General features: G+C 39.6%; 2 protein-coding genes across 5 annotated transcripts in view; one reads left to right on the top strand and one right to left on the bottom strand.

The window, feature by feature from the left end:
* LOC105226486 (uncharacterized) overlaps positions 1-8803 on the bottom strand; it is a 61279-nt gene extending 52476 nt beyond the window's left edge. The window contains exon 1 of one of the 2 annotated variants that reach the window (XM_029550278.2): positions 5462-8803. In XM_029550278.2, the coding sequence (XP_029406138.2) occupies positions 5462-6922 (1461 nt within the window). In that variant the 5' untranslated portion in view covers positions 6923-8803. The remainder of the gene's footprint in view (positions 1-5461) is intronic. The other variant, XM_011205375.4, reaches the window with a different exon arrangement.
* LOC105226514 (elongation factor-like GTPase 1) overlaps positions 1-19825 on the top strand; it is a 171894-nt gene that overhangs the window by 56801 nt on the left and 95268 nt on the right. Inside the window, exon 8 of one of the 3 annotated variants that reach the window (XM_049457681.1) lies at positions 211-487. The exons of the other annotated variants lie outside the window; for them this stretch is intronic. Within the exon in view, the coding sequence (XP_049313638.1) occupies positions 211-302 (92 nt within the window). The 3' untranslated portion in view covers positions 303-487. Of the gene's footprint in view, positions 1-210; positions 488-19825 lie in introns of those variants that run through there. 3 annotated transcript variants of the gene reach the window in all.

The following is a 19825-nucleotide window of genomic DNA, read 5'->3' as shown; positions in this document are numbered from 1 at the left end:
CTCCAATGAACATCAAATTAATAACAGTTAGCCGTTACAACCGGTCTTTGTTATTTTAATTAAAAAATACTTTAGTCTTTGTCTTAAGCGCCGAACAATGAAAACCGAAGAACCGATGCCATTTAGTATTATTAAAACATTTTGCTTTGCTTTTCCATATTTATCACCGTAAGATGCTAAAGATTTTTCTTCGCTTTCTTCTCTTTGCAGGTAAGTCCAATAAAGACGTTTCTCTATCGACAATAAACCATAAATACCATTTGATGCCGAGTGGCGGACGACAAGGCAAGAATGTGGCATAATAAAACAGCTGCTGCCGCCGAACAGAAGTGTACCAACGACACAAGTCGTGTGTGTAATTACGTACGTAAGTATGTGTGTGTGTGTGTGTGAGCCGCAGGCTACGAGTGGATGGATTGTGAATTGCGAATTGCCGTTGAGTGAGTGTGTGACTTGTTGACCAACAAAAATAAGGCGAATGTCCAAGCAACGACAGTCGCAGCAACAAGTGTAGGTGAACGTGAGGCATGCCACCAGCACATTGACATTTTTATTAATAGTTCATGGCTTGCCACAATTGTGATGGCGTTGTTGTTGCCGCAACAATTGTCAGTGCTTTTTGTTGTTATTGCCATTGCGATTGCATTACAATTGCCAACGAGAGAATTTTCTATCGAATATCAAACAATGATGATGACGTTGCAGACACACACTCAATGTCCGCAGATATTGGCACTAATGTCCATTGAAGTGTGCGACGCAAGCAGTTTCACACACACACTCACACACAAAAGCAATAATAATAACAAAAATCAGCGAAGATGTAGCTGATTTGTACACCACACTCAGCGCTTTTGTGGTTTTCCGCAGCGGCATTTGGTGTTGCTGCAGGCGCGGGCAGGCAGAAGATACGCTGGTGCGGATAATTTATGTGGCAACGGCCACTCCACCACCACAAATGCCGTTGGCATTGACCATAGCGAATGAATTAAATTTATAGGTCAGTAGTAACAAATTGCAAACCACACTTGGATTCTCAAAACAAAAACACAAAAGTAACAACAATAGCAACAACAACAGTATATTAATGTGCTTGCATAAAGACACAGTGTGCGCCAAACAAAGCGTGCAATGGCTAATGGAAAGCTGGAAAAAGTCGTCGGCGCTCATTGCAACACCCACTGCGGTTTGCTGGATCGAAATTGGCGAGTTTTCTTGATTTCTGTCTTTGTTTCAATGGGTGCCGTTAGAGACTGCCAGGTGCTTAGGATGAGCAATCGCGCATCAGGTTATTATAATGAAGGTGTTGCGAATTAATGAAAGTGGGAGAAAATATGTAATTTATCAAATTTTTTAATAACCAAAACAATATTTTTATTACATTAACTCCACATATATATTTTTATGCTCTCGCAACATGTGAATTAAAGCAGCGACAACTTGGAAAATATGGCAGCATTATTCATAATTTTGCATTTTCCAACTATAAAAATCTGTCTTTGCTCCCCATTACAGTTTTTCAAAATCCTTTCAACACTTTTTAGTACTGAAATTTTGTATTAAGGGGGAGCCTGCTTTAGAAGCTTCAAAAAATCAATTTTTTTTTGTCAAAAACCATCCTTTTTCCAATTTTAAATTTTTTTTTAAAATTTTACAATTTTTTGGATTTTTTTTTAGTTTAACTAAAAGATATGTATATTATTAAAAAATATAAATTTCTTTGAATTTTTTTTTTTTCGATAGAAATTGCGACCTGCATCCTTCCCGCCGTCCGACAAATGGACATGCATGATGCGTTGAGCAATTGTTTCAAAAAGGCAGAATATCAAAGATTTCGTATCCAAAAAATTTGGGAATGATGTTTAAATATATAACTATAAACCCTAGAAATTTCGCTTTAATCAATTATTTCTTTCCCTCCCAAAGAAATTGTCATAAAGTCGATTTTTTGAAGCCTCTAATGCAGGCTCCCCCTTTAAGAAATTAATAGTACTTGAAGTTGTTAAGCCTCCAAATGAAGCAAAGAAATCGCAGCTACAGAAATGCAAAGAACGTATAGGAATAGTGAGAGAAATAAACAAAAATGAAAATTTGACAAAAAAATATAAGAATAATGTGGCAACGTTAATCTGAGAGCGTGAGTTGCTAATCTAAATCTGCAGACCTTATTTTTTATGTCAGTGGTCCTTGCCATAACCTTACCTAGCGATATTTTATTTTCGTTTTATACTGCTCGTTTCGAGTTTTCATAGACCGAAGATGTTTCGATACATCATAACCTTCTCCACCCGAGTTGGGAAGTTCATTCTGAAGTCAAAAAATAAATTTTTGCGCCTTTGGTGGTATTGGCAAACATAATCTTCATTGTTCATTTTTATTTTGACGAAAAATTCGGTTTTGTAAAGATCTTTATCTTAATCTCTATGGTTGAGTTTAAGGACATTCTAGCGTTTGGACAACAAGCCATTCACATGAAGATATCTTGTTAAATTTAAGACTTTAGCTATATGATATTGTGATTCTATACGCTGGTTTTAAAAAATTAGTTGCTTCTTGGGGAGGAAAGCAGGTGTACAAAATTTCAGGTCGGTATATCAAAAACTGAGGAACTAGTTCAAACATATGCGGACGGACTGGGAAGCGAAGAAAGCTCAATCGGCACTTCACGAAGATCATTTTCGATTATACAATATATGAATATACTTTATAGAGTCTCTAACATTTCCTGCTGGGTGTTAGAAACTTCGTATCAAGCCTAATACACCCTGCTCAGGCTAAATTTAAACATCGATTCCGGCAATTTTTTCCGAATAAATTTTGCTGAAGAAATGCGTGAAAGAACCTTTAAATATTCCGAAATATTTCTGTTACTTCTGTATACCTACATCTCCCTATGTCTCACTTTAAACTTTTTGCAATTTATTGCACGTGACCTTAGCTACATATACTGCAACGCCGTTATATTTCTTATGGAGTTCCTTGGTCATTTCAGTGTGGCTAAAATTACATAGACATAACTTTCTAATATTTGTTGCTACGGGTATATATGTACTTATATATGTATGTATATCAAAGTGAGCATATAAAAACTTATACCTATACAGTTATACCGTCTACAGTGTGCCATAAACGTCTGTGCACAATCGATCAACCGTATTTCCACTCTTCTTTAATGCGGCGTACGATTTGCTTTTAGCACTTGTGTGCGAATTCTGCTTCGCCACAGACGAATAGATGCACGAGAGCATATAAATACATTGTACGAGCATAGAAGAGCGCAACGAGTAGCGAGTACTTGTCCTCAACTGTTTCATTACTGTTGTTTATTGATGTGCCATTATGCTATTTGCTGCAGTTGATATTACAATTGCCGTTAGTTCGCCAGTGCAAACTGTGCTTTTATACGTACGTTTATAACAATTGCTTTCGGGCACGATTGCTGTTGTTGTTGTCAATGGCTACGTAGATATATGTATACCTGCATACTGAAGAAGTATATACTTGTATGTGTAGTTGCTTTTATGACAATCGATTTACTTTGAAAGCACCAGCATCAGCGCAAAGCAACACAGCGTTGCAACAAATATTGTGACACACACACATATACACACACAGAGAAATATGCGGCAAGAATATCTCTTCATAATTTCTACTTTGTTGCTCCGGCGCGGCAGCGCGACGGTAAGGCCACGAGTTCAGTGCCGAGCAATCACAATCAATTCATAGCAACTACAGCAACAACAACAACATTGTTGTATTGAAAATACAGCAATAATAGTCGAATGCAGTTGCAACTATCGCCATAGCATTAGTTGAATTTAATGTTGTTTTTGTTGTTGGGCTGCATGTTGTTGCTTTTGTTGTTGTTAATGTTGTGAAACGGTTTTGTTCGATTGCAACAAGTGGCATTCACCGAAACAATCGTTTGCCTTGCGCTACACGCATTTATAATGTTGCCGATGTTGTTGCTGTTGTTGCACATATTTGTAGTATTACTTGGCAGGCAATCACTACTCTATACCCGGTCAATAGATACTGTTATTACTCGTGCTTTTGTTGCAGTCGCTTGCCACTTCTTGCAAGTGTGTGTGCGTGTTTTGGTTGATCTCATAATTTCAACGAGATATTTTGAACATACATACAAGTATACAAGACACATTGAAGAATCTGCTGGTCCCTTTGGTTATAAGCGTCAGATTTTGCGATTGGGAGGTGAACTTGATTTACGTTTATTGAGCGTCAAAAACATTTTTCAAAGCAGATTTAGGATTGCAAAGCTCTCAAATACAGGGCTACTTCGGACTAAGTAGGAGAAGTAAAGTCCTCTCTCGACGAACAAAGACGAAATTCTATAAGTCACTCATCATCCCCGTTCTGCTTTATGGTGCAAAGGGATGGAAGATGAGTTCTGATGAGTCGAAGTTACGAGTTTTCGAGAGAAAGGTTTTGTGGAAGATTTACGGTTCTTTGCGCATTGGCCACGGCGAATATCGCATTCGATGGAACGATGAGCTGTATGAGTTATATGACGACATTAACAGAGTTCAGCAATTGAAGAGGCAGCGGCTCCGCTGGCTAGGTCATGTTGTGAAAATGGATGAAAACACTCCGGCTTTGAGAGTGTTAGACGCAATATATATCCGTCGGGGAAGCAGAGAAAGAGGAAGACCTCCACTCCGTCGAAAAGACGAGGTAGAGAAGGATCAGGCTACACTTGGACTAGCCAATTGGCGGCAAGCAGCGAAAAGGAACAACGGCTGGTGCGCTGTTGTAAACGTGGGCATAACCGCCCAAGCGGCGTCTACGCCAATAAAAAAGAAGAAAATACAATCTCTGAAAAAATTGTTGAGATTGGATCCGACCAATTAAAATGATGTATTGGTTTGGAATTTATTTCTGAAGGTTATTTCGGTGCCACTGAGGCTTACGTTTTTTCTTGTTTTTTAAAATGAATTGAGGATTTTTTCATGGAGTTTCAAAATCATCGTGTAAGATGTAAATCTTCTAGAAAAGAGAGGTTAAAACGCAATATAGAAAATGTACTAAATTTAATAGATTTATAAGCTTTTTTTCTGAATTCATAACGGTTTTTAGTATTCGAGCCGCAGACGCCACCGCAACCATCTAATTTCAAAGCTTTCATTTATTGCGTGAGTCGAAAATGAAGTCGCATTAAAAATATAGTTAATTATAATATATCAATTTTCTAAGCAAAAAAAGCGAATAATAAGCAGTGTCTGCCATAAATAGTATTCATTAACATTCCATTAACGGGAGTGAACCTAATAAGACAAACAAGTAGGTGTGTGGACTTAGCACAGCCAACTTGGCCTATCGCCGTCAGACATCTCAGCGAGTGTCCAATTGCCGCCAAGTGTGACACCATTTCACACATAAGCGCGCACGCAACTAGCACTGACCATACCCCTCATCCCGCCCAGGCTAAGAGTAGTGAACTCACCTTATCCTTGTTGCTGACGCCTTGCTTCTGCTGGTAGAATTCCTCGCGTGCATGATTCAGGCTATCAATTAACGCCGACGTATTCACTTGGGGCTCGTAGTCCATGTCATTATTATTATTGGCATTGCCATAGTTGTTGGCCAAGGTAGTAGTGATCGGCGTGGAGGAGTAAGTGGACGGCAGCGAAGCGATGGAGGCTGTAGAAGCCGCAGCGGCAGCAGCAGCGGCGGCGGCGGCAGCTGAAGTCTTATCGGTGGACTGTGTGGCAGGCGGCAACGCAGACACCTTGTGCGCTTGGTACATGGGCGAGGAAGCGGACTGCGGCAGTTGCGCCGTTTGGGGCTTCTGATATTGCAGCTGTGGCTGTTTGTGCACGTATTGTTGTTGTTGTGGCTGCTGTTGATGATGATAGGTTTGCAGTGGTTGCGTGGTGGTTGTGGCCAATTTCTGCTTATTGCCGGCCGGTTGACGATGCAGGCTCGCAGTGGTGCCAGGTTTCTGGCCACGTTTCGAGGTATGTCCCGTTTTGGTAATACCGCCAGAACCGGGTCTCTTGGTGGCGCGCGTCTTTGTCAACTTGCCGCTGGTGGTTAACGTGCGTTGGCTGCCAATTGTGGTAAGACCACCATTCAGATCCTCTGGTTCGGCTTTGATTGAGGCTGCTGCTATGTTGTTGTTGGAGCGTGCTGCAACGAATTGATCGTCGGAGTCGGTGGCGTCGGTGAGTGGATCAATTGTGGTGGTGGGATAATCAGCGCCAGATGCCAATGCACCTTCAGTGGTATCCTCATTTTCAGCGCTATCTGTGGCGCTCTCCGTTTGTTCGACCTCATCGCTGCCAGCATTGTAATTGTATTCCGTGGTGGTTGGCAATTCGTGTGCAACCGAGGTTTGTGCAGTGACAGCGGCTTGTGCCGCAGCCAACTCATCCATAGAGGTCTGCAATTGTAGCAGTGTAGTCTCATCCAAGACCAAAGTGGGATCGGTCTCGGCTTCAGCGTTGGTTGCTGCGGCCTCTGTGGTAGCATACGATGTTTTATCTGCTGCAGCTTCACTATTGCTGTTCTCACTATCCGCTGGCTTCGCAGCAGCTCTCTGCTGCTCGCTTTCATTAATGTCGAGCGACTCCTTGAGCCGTGCCACACGCTCCACGATGCGCTCCAGCATATCCTTTTGCGATTCTGGCAGATTTTTCGTATCCAGCGTCAGCAGTTTATTGTATTTTTCGATATTCGCTTTCACCGTCTCGATATCAGCCTGTATTTTGGCCGGGGGTGGCGCCAGTGTGGGACTATCGCCAATTGGCGGCATATAGTGTGTGCGGGCGCGCCGATTACTATAGCCGACTAGCTCGATAACGCCAGGATATTCAGCGTTGGCGCTGCTGCAGTGCTGTAGTAAGCTGGTGAGGCATGTGGCAGCAACCAGCATTGCCAGTGAGGATAAACGCGAGTATCTCATTGTTACTTTTTGTTGTGCAATTTTGCTTAAGAATCCGTGGTATGTAATTTTAGTTTCTATGCTTTGTTTAATTTGGGTATGGAGCACTTAGTATTTTTATTTGTAATATTTGTGGAAAAAACTCTTACGATATTCCTTCAATTACTTCAATTACAAGTAGTTTAAAAAATATGAGCCTAGCTATTTTCAATAAAATTTTAAAATATTTTATTTTTTTCACTTATGTTTTTATATTCTTTTCAAATCTCTATAAAATTCTTATTCGTTCACACGTTTTTATCTAACCAGCGCCACTAATTCCTTCTGCATTTCACATTTACTTCATTTCAATGACGTCTGCCGTAGTCCTGCTGCCCAACTCACAGTTCCAGCCACCTTTTTACACAACTCTTTGTCTTTAGCTTCTTGCTGATTCTTTTGCCAGCTGCTGCGAGCCAAACAAAAAATGAAAATAAAATAATAAATTCAGCGACAAGCCGTATTAGTGTCAACTAACTGTTCTTGACTTCTTTTCAAGCTTAAGCCTCCACCTTTGTGTTGGTCGGTTACTTCACTTCGCGTGCAATGCCGCAACGGCGTTACGCTTGCCACATCCACTTCAAGCAGCTAGTCTCTTTATATATAAGTATGTCTGTAGCATCAACATTTACACACAATGCCCGTTTAATTCTTTTTCTATGTTTTTAAATTACTTTTAAAGATTTCTGGCATTCTTTTTTTAGTTCACTCGTTTAAAATCGGATTTTCTGCTTTAAAGTGCCCGTTTGACCAACAGTCAAGTGATTACACACACAAAAAACGCTTTAAAAAATAGTGTCCAATCAGTGTTTTTATGAACCGAGGAAAAAATCAAGTTAGCACACAAACGTTTAGACACAAAAGAGTATTTAACAATTATGAAACAAACTCTAAAACGAAAGACTTAAGCGACGAACTCGACGAGCTGTAACTAGTAGCACCGCAGCGGTACAAATGTTCAGCAAACAGATTTTGCAGCGTCTTTTAAAATTTCTTTTGGCTCAACCAAACCCATCTGCGACGGCCATCTGCAACCAGAGTGCAGCCAGGGAGGCAGCACGGGTGCCAACAGCGTCACCAAGCCCACAAAGCGAAGCAGGCGCGCAGCTGCTGAGCGCGCCAGCACAAGTTGGTTGTGAGAGCACGCCAAGTAAGAAATATCTGAAGCAACAAACACGCGCCACACACATATACATACATGCGCAAGCTCGTCAGCGGCATTTGTTGCAAAGCATTTTCCCAGCTTTGTTGGCCGTGACCGCCAACTGGTCATGGCTAAGTCACAGCGCGCTCATTTCTGCCGTCAGTTCTTTCACTGTTGACTGGCAGTTTGAAGCGCACATCAAACTTGTTGCTTGCAACCAATTGCCATATGCTCAGCGCAATATTCTGCATTTCTTTGTTGGCCCGCTTTGTGTGCTGGCTTTTCTTTTGGTCTCGCCAAAGCTGTGATTGTGCCATAGCAAGTTACACAGGTTTGCCTGCTTGTCCCCTTTGGTTTTTCTCATTTAATACGCTCTCCTGCAGAGATTGTCGGCTCTCATTTCCCTAGCTTGCGTATGCTGTTGTACTAACTGTTGTCGCTTGGCAACTTTTGCACTTTCTTTCACTCCGACCTTGCGTGCTCTGTGGCGCTCTGAGCGCCAGTACTCGTCACACTTTCTAGCGCGCTCTCAACGAGCTGCGAGGTGTGTTGTTGTAACAGAATCTGTGTTTGGTATTTCTAGCAACATTTATGCGATCGCAGAGTTGGTTGCGTGTACCTGTATTGCGTTAGATACGCAATGTAGCAGTGCAGCATGTTGCCAGCCACTTGGGATTTGTTTATGAAGCGTAATTAAGAGTGAGATTTATAAAAATGGTTTGTTTTGAAATTTTATAATAAGCATACAAATAGAATTTTGGAAAACAAGCGATGTATAAAGAATTTAAACACTTTTAGCAATAATTGTTTCCTAAATAGGAATTGCAAAATGTTGCTAGCAACATGCTAATTGTTTATGAGATATGTATATGTATCTAAAATATTGGAACACAGATGAAATAGTGAACACTTTTGAGTATTTTTAATACAAAATTTTAGCGGTAAAACGAAATGCTTAGCATGTTTTGCGGAGCGTTGCCACCTGTTTCTTTTTTTGTTATTACAAAAATTAATATTTTAAGATATTCTTTGTACTGTTTCTATATGATTATATAAAATAAGCATAGTATATATTTTATTTGAGAAAAAATTAGTGGGCTGCCACCTGTTTACTTTTGCAATAAAGAAATGAGTGCAAATGGGTATCAAACTATGTAGAACTAAGAAAATTTACAACTAACACTGCTATTTTGGCTGGATTTCCACACCCATCGGGAAACAGCGGGGCCTTTATATATAAATGGACAGCGCAAAAGCCTGAATCAATTTACGTATGTCCGTATGTATATACATACATATGTATGTATGTAGGTGTAGAGCTACTAAAAATAATTTACGGGCAAATTGAAGTCGTCAAAAGGTCATGGGAGGGGCGTGTTTGAATATAGCTGATACTCAAACCGAGGCATCAAATTATAATTTTGTTTAACTAAACATGTAAATCTATTAAATTTACCGATTGTCACCCGCCTACCCGCATTTTCTGAAACATATATTTTTAATCTAATTTATGGCAATATTTAAAAGCATTCTAGCTTTCCAGACATATTTATATGCTAATATTTATTAGAATTGATTTAGTTATTCGAAAAAAAAACAGCGATAACGCTCCACTTAGAAGACTCTAATTCGATGAGACAAAGCAAATACCGTTATGTGCTGCTGACAGCGTACCGGTACAAATCGCGCAGACAACCAACACAAGCGCAACTAAGCATTTGCATACATACATACTTACATACTTACATATATGTATGTGTGAATAGAATGAGGCAGCGACAATGAATATCTCGCGCTCGGTTTCATAACCCGGCGCTGCTGCAATACAGCATATCTTAAGTACCATGCTTAGCGCCGCCTCGTGCTCTATATGCCACATATTTAACTAAACTGTATCCGTTGTTGGCGCAGCAGCACCGCTTAATTGATTAGTAGAGTGCCATTGGTTGCACCACACGCAATTAAATGTCACCGTTTGGCCGCGGCGGTGGGAAACACACTGTATAATGTCCATAAATATCCACACACATGCGTACATGCATGCATGCAGGCACACATATGCGCGCTGCCTTTCCAGCAACAATAAATTCAAAGATATATCTGCTCATATGCTAAATGTATATTTGTTGTAATTTATGAGCGCTAAAACACACACACACACATATATCTCTTTGTGGTGGCACTCACTCATATGCTCGTACACCGAAGTGGCCATATGTGGCAAGCGCTAAATGCTAATGCTGTTTCGCTAGCGAATTCCTAGCGTTTCAGCGCCGTTCCACGCCGCCATAATTCTTGGCTCACTTACCGCGCCATTCTTCCATGCTGCTATTAACGCGCAATTTTGTGGTCAACTGCTTGTACAGCCAACATCGGCACTGCTGCGTTGCCTCCCTCCGCCTTCTCCTCCCCGCAGCTGCCGTTGGCTGCGCGCAAGACGACAATTTTCTTAGCGGCCGCTCGCATTAATCTTGTTCCTGTCGCATGGCTTGCACTTGGCGGCAGCTTCCTAACTTGTTTGCGCCCGTTTTGCGCTTCTTCTGCAGCGCCAACAACAAAGCAATAACAAGAGCAACAACAAGCTGCTCTTGTGTTCGCAGCGCGCATGTTTATTAATGAAAATCGCTGGAGGCGAACTGAATGACCGCATGTAAATATCGAGATGCTAACACACACACGCACACATGCATACACAGTTGCGGCATGAAATTGCTAATAAATGGCAGGCTCGGAGCGTTGCGTTGCGTTGCGTTGCCAAGCATTTCAATTGGGCGTTTGCATGTGTAATTTGTGCTTAGATTTGGTGGTATTTGCGTGGGGTTGTTTCGGTTGATAATTGCCGATGCTTTCGCGGAGATTAGTTCACCGTTTTATCTATACTTTTGATAATTTTTCCATGATTTTTCTTAGATTTTTATTTAATAGTCGATTTTTACCGTTTTTAATAATAATTTGTTCATAAATTTTCCACCTTTCTACTCACTTTCGTTTTGCATACAATTATACTATAGAATATTCATGGCCTAAAGGATTTCAAATTATTATTGCTGTTGTGTTAAAAGTAGAAATTTTTAAGAATAAACGCGAATGGCAGTTACTGATAAACTCTAAATAGTTATCGAAAAAAGTTATTATTTTTCACTGCCGAGACTCGTATGCCAAAAGATATTACAAATTTTTCAAAATGGAAAGTTGCAGTGATGGGGATATTCGGTCTCACTTGCTACATCTAGCAAACCAAAGATTTTTATTTCGAACTCTTTCTAAGCTTTCTAAACAATACTCAATAATAATCCTGTGAGATTGTGGGTCTCAAATTTGAATGGTCTGACAGAAAGGTCTGATATTCTAAAAATAATATGGCAATGGATTCAGGAATTGTTGCACATGAATTATGAAATCACAGGAACGTCTGCTAAAACGTTTCTTCATCAGATGTTATGATAGTAATAATTTAGTCCCATGGATGTCTCTAAGTAACCAGTGTTTATTATTAACTCTAGACAGATAATTTCTTCAAACTTTAGTCATATTCTGATACATTATTATTATAGCCGAAACATGATATATCAAGTTTGCCACAATTTTTGTAACACCTAGAAATAGACGTAGGAGACCTTCTAAAGTACCATACATATAGTGAAATTCCGCATTACGGACAGTACTAATAGTCGGACATCTCCCATAACTGGCAAAACCAATTCCTATAAGCGGTCGTGAGTACGTTCCAATGACCAAAGGCGGAGGTTATTTTGGACAATATTTCCTGCTTTTTTGAATACTTAATAATTGTTGATGTTTTGAGACTGTTATTTTTAAGAACTAACATATTGTTTTTAAAAATAACTCACTCAAAACACAGTAAACAAATTGTCCTGCGTTGGTGCCGTCTAGTTCGCGATAACTCAACGGAAACTAATGGAATAATTGTCATTCATTCACTACTGGCTGACAGGTTCGCATTTATTAGTTCAATAGAAATATGGTTCTGAGTTGCAGCTTCTGACGCTGGAATACATTTTAGACACACGTTTTTTTCACGACACCATATATAGACAGCTAGCTTAACCAAAAACAGCGACAATGGGTTATGAGGAATTTCACCGTATCTGAATGATCAGCGTGACGAGCTGAGTCGATTTAGTCAGGTTTTGAGATATAAATCTGAAATTTTGCACACGTTCTTTTCTCCTCAAGAAGCTGCACATTTGTCGGAACATGTAAAATGTAACTTCAATTGTAGCTAGGGGTCGCCATTCAACTCAAAAATTACGTGAAAATAATTCTCATGATAGTCACTAGCCATTCAGAGGCGATCAATAACTTTTCGATCGCGGACAGTATAAAGCACACACCAAAATAGGAAAAAGAGTTCCATCCGACTCTTAATTCGTATGAACATATCTATTTAAAGAAGGCGCTAAACTGAGAAACATGCATAAAATGGCAGCTACTCAGAAATAAAGGTAGATTTTTCACTAATTATTTTATTTTTAAAATATTACTTGAGGACCCGTCCACGCTTTACTGTGGCTGATACCTAGATAGTACTACCAATACCATCTATATGAATTTTAGTCAGCCCTAAAAGAATCTTATGCAAATTATGCAACTAAGGAACTATTAATGAGATATAGCATTTTGGGTGAAGCAACTTCTGTTAGTTTACAAAAAATGAATCAAAAAGCATTTCGTGTAAAGAGATTTGCTAAGTTGAAAAAAAGCGAAATGAGCACCGATTACAATGAAGGCAGTGGACGCCCTAAAGAGTTGAAACGAATTGCTGATTATGAGGAATGTTTGAGGGTTCTTTAATCGTAATAAACGTCGGTGTGTTTAATCGACAGTCAGCCAAGTGGCAAGGATATGGCATCAGCCTTTTGGGATGCACGTGGTATAATATTCATCGACTGATTACTGAGCCAGTTATGATTCATTGCACTGAGTATTTGGTTGCAGCTCTATTCTTCTCAATATTCAGCAATTGTATTAGTTTTGAGGAAGCATCAGTTTGAAATTGTACACATATAGTAATAAATAATTTTAATTATTTCTTTATTTTTTTTAAGTAATAAAATGATTCTTGAGTTCCTGAGTTATAGATAATGTAACCAGCACGACATTCTTATATATATATATACTTATCTAGATTTCAGTTTCTTATTTTTTCTTGCTTCATGTGATAGGGAGAATGTCAAGGAACATGTATGCCATATTTCTAGTAAATCGGCTGCTTAGAACTTGAAATATTGTGCTAACTGCATCGAGAAAAACGCGCTTGAAGTTTCGTCGTCCGCGAGATCAGTCCAGTTGCTGCGGCGCTAACACGGCTAATACTTCGGAAATAACTTCAGTTTTGAAAAATGAACATCTAAATTATCGAATCATGGTAAAAATGCCTATGTTTTAAAATTTTTGGAGGAGAATACCCACTTAACAAATTCGCAACCCGCATAAAAGTACAAGTATGAAAGATGTTTCTTAGTACAATAAATATTATATTGCAAAATCAATGATCGACTCCATATACACACACATATGTACAAATGTGTGTAGTTTCTTAAGAGTAGATAAACGCATGAACTCTACTGTAATCAATTTTATAGGTTATCGAACTTCCGCGCTCACCGAGATCGCGCTCAACTACTTGGGAATGTTGTTCACTACAAATTGCTTGTAATTAAAGAAGAAAGAAATGGCAGCCATAATCTTCCAGAAGCTCGATGTTGATTAAGAAAGCGCGATTGCAGCTATCACACACACACATACACACACGCACACGCTTTACTGTGAATGGGGGATATTTGCAGCAGTGAAGATGGCAATTTGTATTTGTGGATGCGGAGGCAAACCGCAGCTTGACGCCGTCTAATTCTTCTATTTAAAATTTTTTCCTCACAACTTTTTTGCTTTGGCATAATTTCCATGCCAATTTGCCAGCCCATAAACCTCTGACACGAATGCAAGCGATTGGCTGGAAAGCGACAAGCGCGGCGCTGATGAATGTTGCCATAGCAGAAGGGCTACCAGCCGCTAAGCTCGGATGTAAGCGCCGTGAACTAGCAAAAAATCCAATTGTATTTGTATTGGTGTGCGTACGTGCAGTGCGTGAGCCGCTAAAGAGGCGTGTAAGTGGCACAATAATGAGCTAAAAACATGTTTGCATTTGGCTTCTCGCATGGAAATTAGAAACATCGACAATAAATATGTTTTGCAACACTTATGCATCGACTCCATGCCACAAGCATACACGCGATTGCATCTCTGCCGCCTACGGATGGTGCAAATAACCACTTCACGCATACGAATTGATGAGTTGCAACACGGTTGTGGCGTGGAAATAAAGCTTCCACCGAGTCATTCATAGTGAAATTGGCCGATCGGTTAGTTGCGGCCGCATGGCACACGCTGGTGGGTTGGCTGCGCAGCCTTAGTATTAGTCGCTGTTTTTGGTGTGTGCTGCTGCAAACACAAGTGGCAAACAACATGCGAAATTTACCGACAACTGCCAAAGAAAAGTTTCCATTTCGCTGCCTGCTGATAAGCGACCATAATGACGGCGTTGCGGCAAAAGTTGCACCAACGACTTAATTTCCATATTGCAATGCCTCTTTCAAATTGTAATCGTTGCTTGCAACAAATGACTCGCAACACCAACTTTTCTACTTTCGGCGCATTGTGAACGCGTGCTGATTGCCGCTGCGCTGAACGCTGCAACAAACATTCTGTGCTTGAGCAGTCTGGTTGTTGTTGTTGTCTGGTAGTTCTTGATGACATAGATCAGCTGCCGCCGCCTAAAACCCGCACCCAGCTAGCCAGCCAGTCGGCCAAGTTGCAAGTTATTGGTCGGTCGGTCATCTCGCCGTTGGTGGATGACGATTATGATCGCTTTGCCACCGCCACCAACAGCACCAGCAGCGCATTGAATGCGTCGTTCTGCTTTTTGTGGCACCAACACGTTCTCGGCCATTCTCACTGCAACTGCTGCAAGCTGCAAAAACTAGCGTGCGCACCAAGCGACTCATTGCTAGTTGCGGCAAGCATCGCAACGCCTGACTTGTTGTTGCTATTGTTCGCAATGTGTTTTTACTCCTCTAAATCTTATTATAATTGTAATTGTAATTTCTGGTGTGGTTGGTTATGACTTTTTTATTGTTGTTGCTGCTATCAGTCTATCAATTTTGTGGCTGTTGTTGTTGTTGTTGTTTTGCATGTTGCATTCAGTGGCTGTTTGCGGTCTTTCTTTCTACACTTCTATGCTGCATGCATTGCCACCACTCGTACTCAGCCAACTTTATGGCATCTTCGTCGCCGAGTGAAGAAAGTTCGTGAAAAAGTTGATTATTCAGCTGGTCGGCGGTTGGGTTTGTGGTTATAAAACCTGGTTGACTTTTTCAACGTTCTAATAGACCACTTACCTTGTCTACCAGTTCGACTAGTTGCCTGCTGTTGGGCGCATAGATGCCAATTGGAAATTGTTGAGCGCTGACAGCAATTAGATTGGATCTGGTAATAAGTGGAAGAACTTTGTGAAACAAAATTCATAACTCTTGAGAACAAAATTTCAAGAGATCTAAATTCTATGCCAACTATCTTAACATGTTGACTTCATACAGACAATGATGCGTTTAACGAGCGCGGAAGCTTTCGAAACCGTCAGAGTAGAATTAAGAATAACGAATTTTTGGCTTCGGACAATATAAAAAGATTTCGAGACCCTCTGAATCAGTTGGTTTAACAATGAAACCAGAAATTCTAACGACAGATCTTACCGACCGAAATTTCACAAATCATAGAATGTGTGAGTGATTTGAAAACAACATGTACTCTCAACTCAGAAATGTACTCAGAACATTTTCAACCACGCAACTTCGTAAATATCTGATGAATTGAAGAGGAAAACAGTTTAAAGGCCGACAGAAACGAATTTTCCAGAATTTTTTGTGACACATGGTGTCTTTTAACTGTATTTTTAAGTTTAGTATTAGTAAAAATATTTATTTAGAAAGGAACTGCAGCTGATCTCCGGGAGCTCCTCTCGAAGCAGACGTTTTGCGGTGACCACTAAATCTCTGAACTGGATCTTCTGAAGTTAAAACCCCAAAAAGATATCGTTAAAGTAATATTAAATCTAGTGATTAATTGAAGGAATAAGCAAAATGAAATTTTTGACAAAATTGCGGTTTCTCAAAAAAAATTAAAAAAAATTGAGTTTTCACCAAAATTGCGGCCTAAAATTATTTATAGAAAAAAATATTTATCGGTGAGAAAAAAATTTTCTATTAATGACTAAAAGTCGTTTTCTAGTAATGTTGGTCCTCGATTTTGGAAAGGCCCTTTCTGTTAAAGTTAAAGAAACCATGCCTGAAAATCATCGTATAGTGAAAAAGCGGATAAAGGATAGCAGAGGGGATCTCCTATGGATCCACTAAGCACATTTTGGCTAATGTTTTGGCTACGAAGCGTGTCAATGCTAGACTCAGGTTTCTGCACAATTGACGTCATCATTTCTGGTAACGAGACGTGAGTTTATAAATTTGATGTGGGAAAAATCAACAAAACTATTGGTGCAAGAACCTATTTTGAAGGCGATTCATATTAAAGTATATGCAAATGTATTCGCTTTGGTCAGTCCGGGTCATATTTGATCAGATGAAAAAGATGAATTGTAAAGAGTTCGAATTAAGTAGGGAAAGATCAAGACTCAAAAATAAGAAGACCTAAATTATTAGGAAATTAAATGAACTTGTGTTAATTTAATAGAGAGATTTCAAAAATATTGAACATAAAATTGTTATAGATATACGTGACATACTGAAATTTTCTGTCACTGTACCAATATCTTGGTTTTTGGGGAAACTGGCAGATTGGGCAACCTTTAGTATATTTCCAATTTTCTCATTTAATTACTACATATTTCTACTAATTTGACAGCTTACAAAATGTTTACGCGGCTAATCATAAGTGCAGCTGATAATTTGGCTTAAATACTAAGCAAAAGGAAACTGCATTTTTCTTATATCACACCGATGCGATAACGAGGAAAACGGAGAAGAACTCAAAAACGCAAAATTGCCACTGGCGCTCCAAGGAAACGAGTAAAATTTATTCTATTTTTTCGTGTTTTATCTCTTTGAGTTCAGAAAAAAAAACAAACAAAAAAAAAAACAAAAAAAAACACGAAAAGGAATGCACATACCATTTGTTAGCTGTTAAGTTTTAACGGAAACCGCTCTTCAACTCTTTTTTCGAAGGTATTCGATAACTATTTGACTATTGCAGAAGCTATTTCGTTCGTCTATTAATCACACTTGGCGTAGATCTGCCGAACAAAGTTTTACTGTAGATCTGCTACAACAAATTACCATAGAAGAACCTCTTCAACAATTTAACTAGGATGATGCTAATATGATATCTTTATGTATATATATATATATGTTTAGATTATCTCAAATAAATATTTGACCATCGAACATTCTTCAGAGATTGATTAGTATAACTTGTATAACACTCAGAGAGGTGACGCTTGTATAGTCTCTACTCAGTTTATTACCTGCGTCGCTGACACCAGAAAAGATTATTATCTTTCCCGACAATTAGCCAGCGTTGTTGTAGGCAGCCAAGCAGTGAAATATGCGTGTTGGACGCACGATTTGCCCTCCTAATGATGTTACATGGCGGCAATTAACTCTTAAATAATTAGCAGCAAATTCATATTTCAAAAACAAAGGAAAAGTTCGGAAAAACGGTGGTAAAGAAAAGAATGCATCACGTTCTCAGTGTGCGTTCGTGTCAGCTTTCCTTGCTGCGCAGCCAAATGCAAAATCATTGAGCCATGCATCCTGCTGCCTCTGCCACGGCAACTGTTGCCGCTCGGCCGCAATCGCTTCGCTGCAACAAAACTATCGCGGCGACATGCAACACTGGACCCTCGCAGCGCTGCACGCCACAACTTGTTCTTCTTTGTTGTTGCTATTGTTGTTGCAGCGCCGGCGATGTGTGTAATGCGCTTATTGTTTTTGTGTAATTTGTCATAGTTGGTGTTGTCACAAATTTGCGGTGGACCCCGTTGTTGGCTTTTTGTATGCTCACACTTATCTATGCTTCGTGTGTTTGTGCGTTTACGTGCGTCTGTTTGTGTTAGGTTTTTGTTCCCCCGTTGCAGTCAACAATTTTTGTCGTTTATGTCACACAATGAGTTATTAGCAGCTACCGATTGGTGGCGTGAGTGACGAGTAATTTGTTGTTGTTCTATGTTGTGTTATGTTTTTACTCAATTAACGATACGATTGCCCTCTGCCTTCCTTGTTATTTGTAGGGCGGGTTATCAATTCATGTGGAAATTTCAATTAATTCTGAGCTTTGTTGGCATTTGTTGAAAGCGGTCATTTACAGAAAATAAAATGAATTAGTCTTTAAAATTTGTAAGGGGGAAATATCATATTATATTAAAAATTATAGTTCCAAGTCCTTGATCAACATATGCACATGTATTATTTCTGCATAATAGGTCCCAATGTAATTGTGCTTTTGTCGGAACATATACCGAGTTTTCTGGTAGTAGCTGATCTGACTTTTAAGTGTCATTGAAGACCGTGATTTGTCGATTCCAAGACGTTCTCAAGAATTAGAACTATCCCAAACCACAACCTGGCGAATTCTAAGAAAGGATTTTGGCTTGCAACCGTTCTTCCTCAAGATATGAAGCCATTGGACCACCGTAAACGTCGTTAACTTGCTGATTTAGCCTTAGAACAACTTGAAAACAATAACGATTTTTTTGTTTAGAAATCATTATCCGATGAGACTCACTTTCATCTGAGTGGTGCTGTAAATAAACCAAGCTGTTGATTCAGATGCGAAGAAAATTCACAAGTTATTCATGAACAACCATTACTTTCACCTAAATAGACAATTCGGGATGGAATCATCGGTCCGTACTTCTTTCGAAATGTAGCTGGTGACACCGTTACTCTCAATGGAGAGCGGCATAGATCGTTGATAATCAACTTTTTATGACCGCAATTGGAAGAAGTTGAACTTGACAATATTTGGTTCTAACAAGACGAAGGCCACACAGCACGTGCAACAACCGAAATATTGCTAGAAATGTTTGGAGATTTGATTATTTCAAGAAGTTGCGATTTAACACTTATAGACTATTTCTTGTGGGGTTATTTGAAGTCATTGGTAATTAGCTATAAACCAGATTCTGTTCAAGTTTTAAAAGCCAATATTTAAAGTGCTGTTCATGACATACGACTTGTTTTAGTGGAAAAAGCACTCCAAAGTTGGGTTCAAAGAATTCGTTCCTACAAAAGAATTTGAATGATGCTATATCCAGAACTGAATTGTATCGATTGTAATGCAATAAGTTAACTGTATTCGAAATAACTTAACTTAGACCTAAAAACGAACCGTTCGACGAATTCGGACCATAGGCATAGGGGTGTTAAGTGATTTGCTTTCGTAGTGTCATGTGGCAACTTATTGCATGCATGATATACATAGGTTATGTATTTTAGGTTCTATTTTGGACAAGTAGGAGTTTAACCTGCTACAATACTCCAAAGGACGTTCCACAGCAGTAACTCTGGTTCAGCTCAGCAACTCGAGCTCTTGTTCTGCTATGACTGGTGTTTGGATTCCAAGTACGCCATTCACCGGGATGGAGTCAGTCGCTGTGAAGCTGTTCAATGGAAAACACCAGGAGATATCATTTGTTCGATGTTTTTGTATTA

This window comes from Bactrocera dorsalis, chromosome 5 (genome assembly GCF_023373825.1).
Source record: "Bactrocera dorsalis isolate Fly_Bdor chromosome 5, ASM2337382v1, whole genome shotgun sequence".
In the NCBI taxonomy this organism is placed as follows: Eukaryota; Metazoa; Arthropoda; class Insecta; order Diptera; family Tephritidae; genus Bactrocera; species Bactrocera dorsalis.
This window is presented reverse-complemented; position numbering and strand designations above follow the sequence as displayed.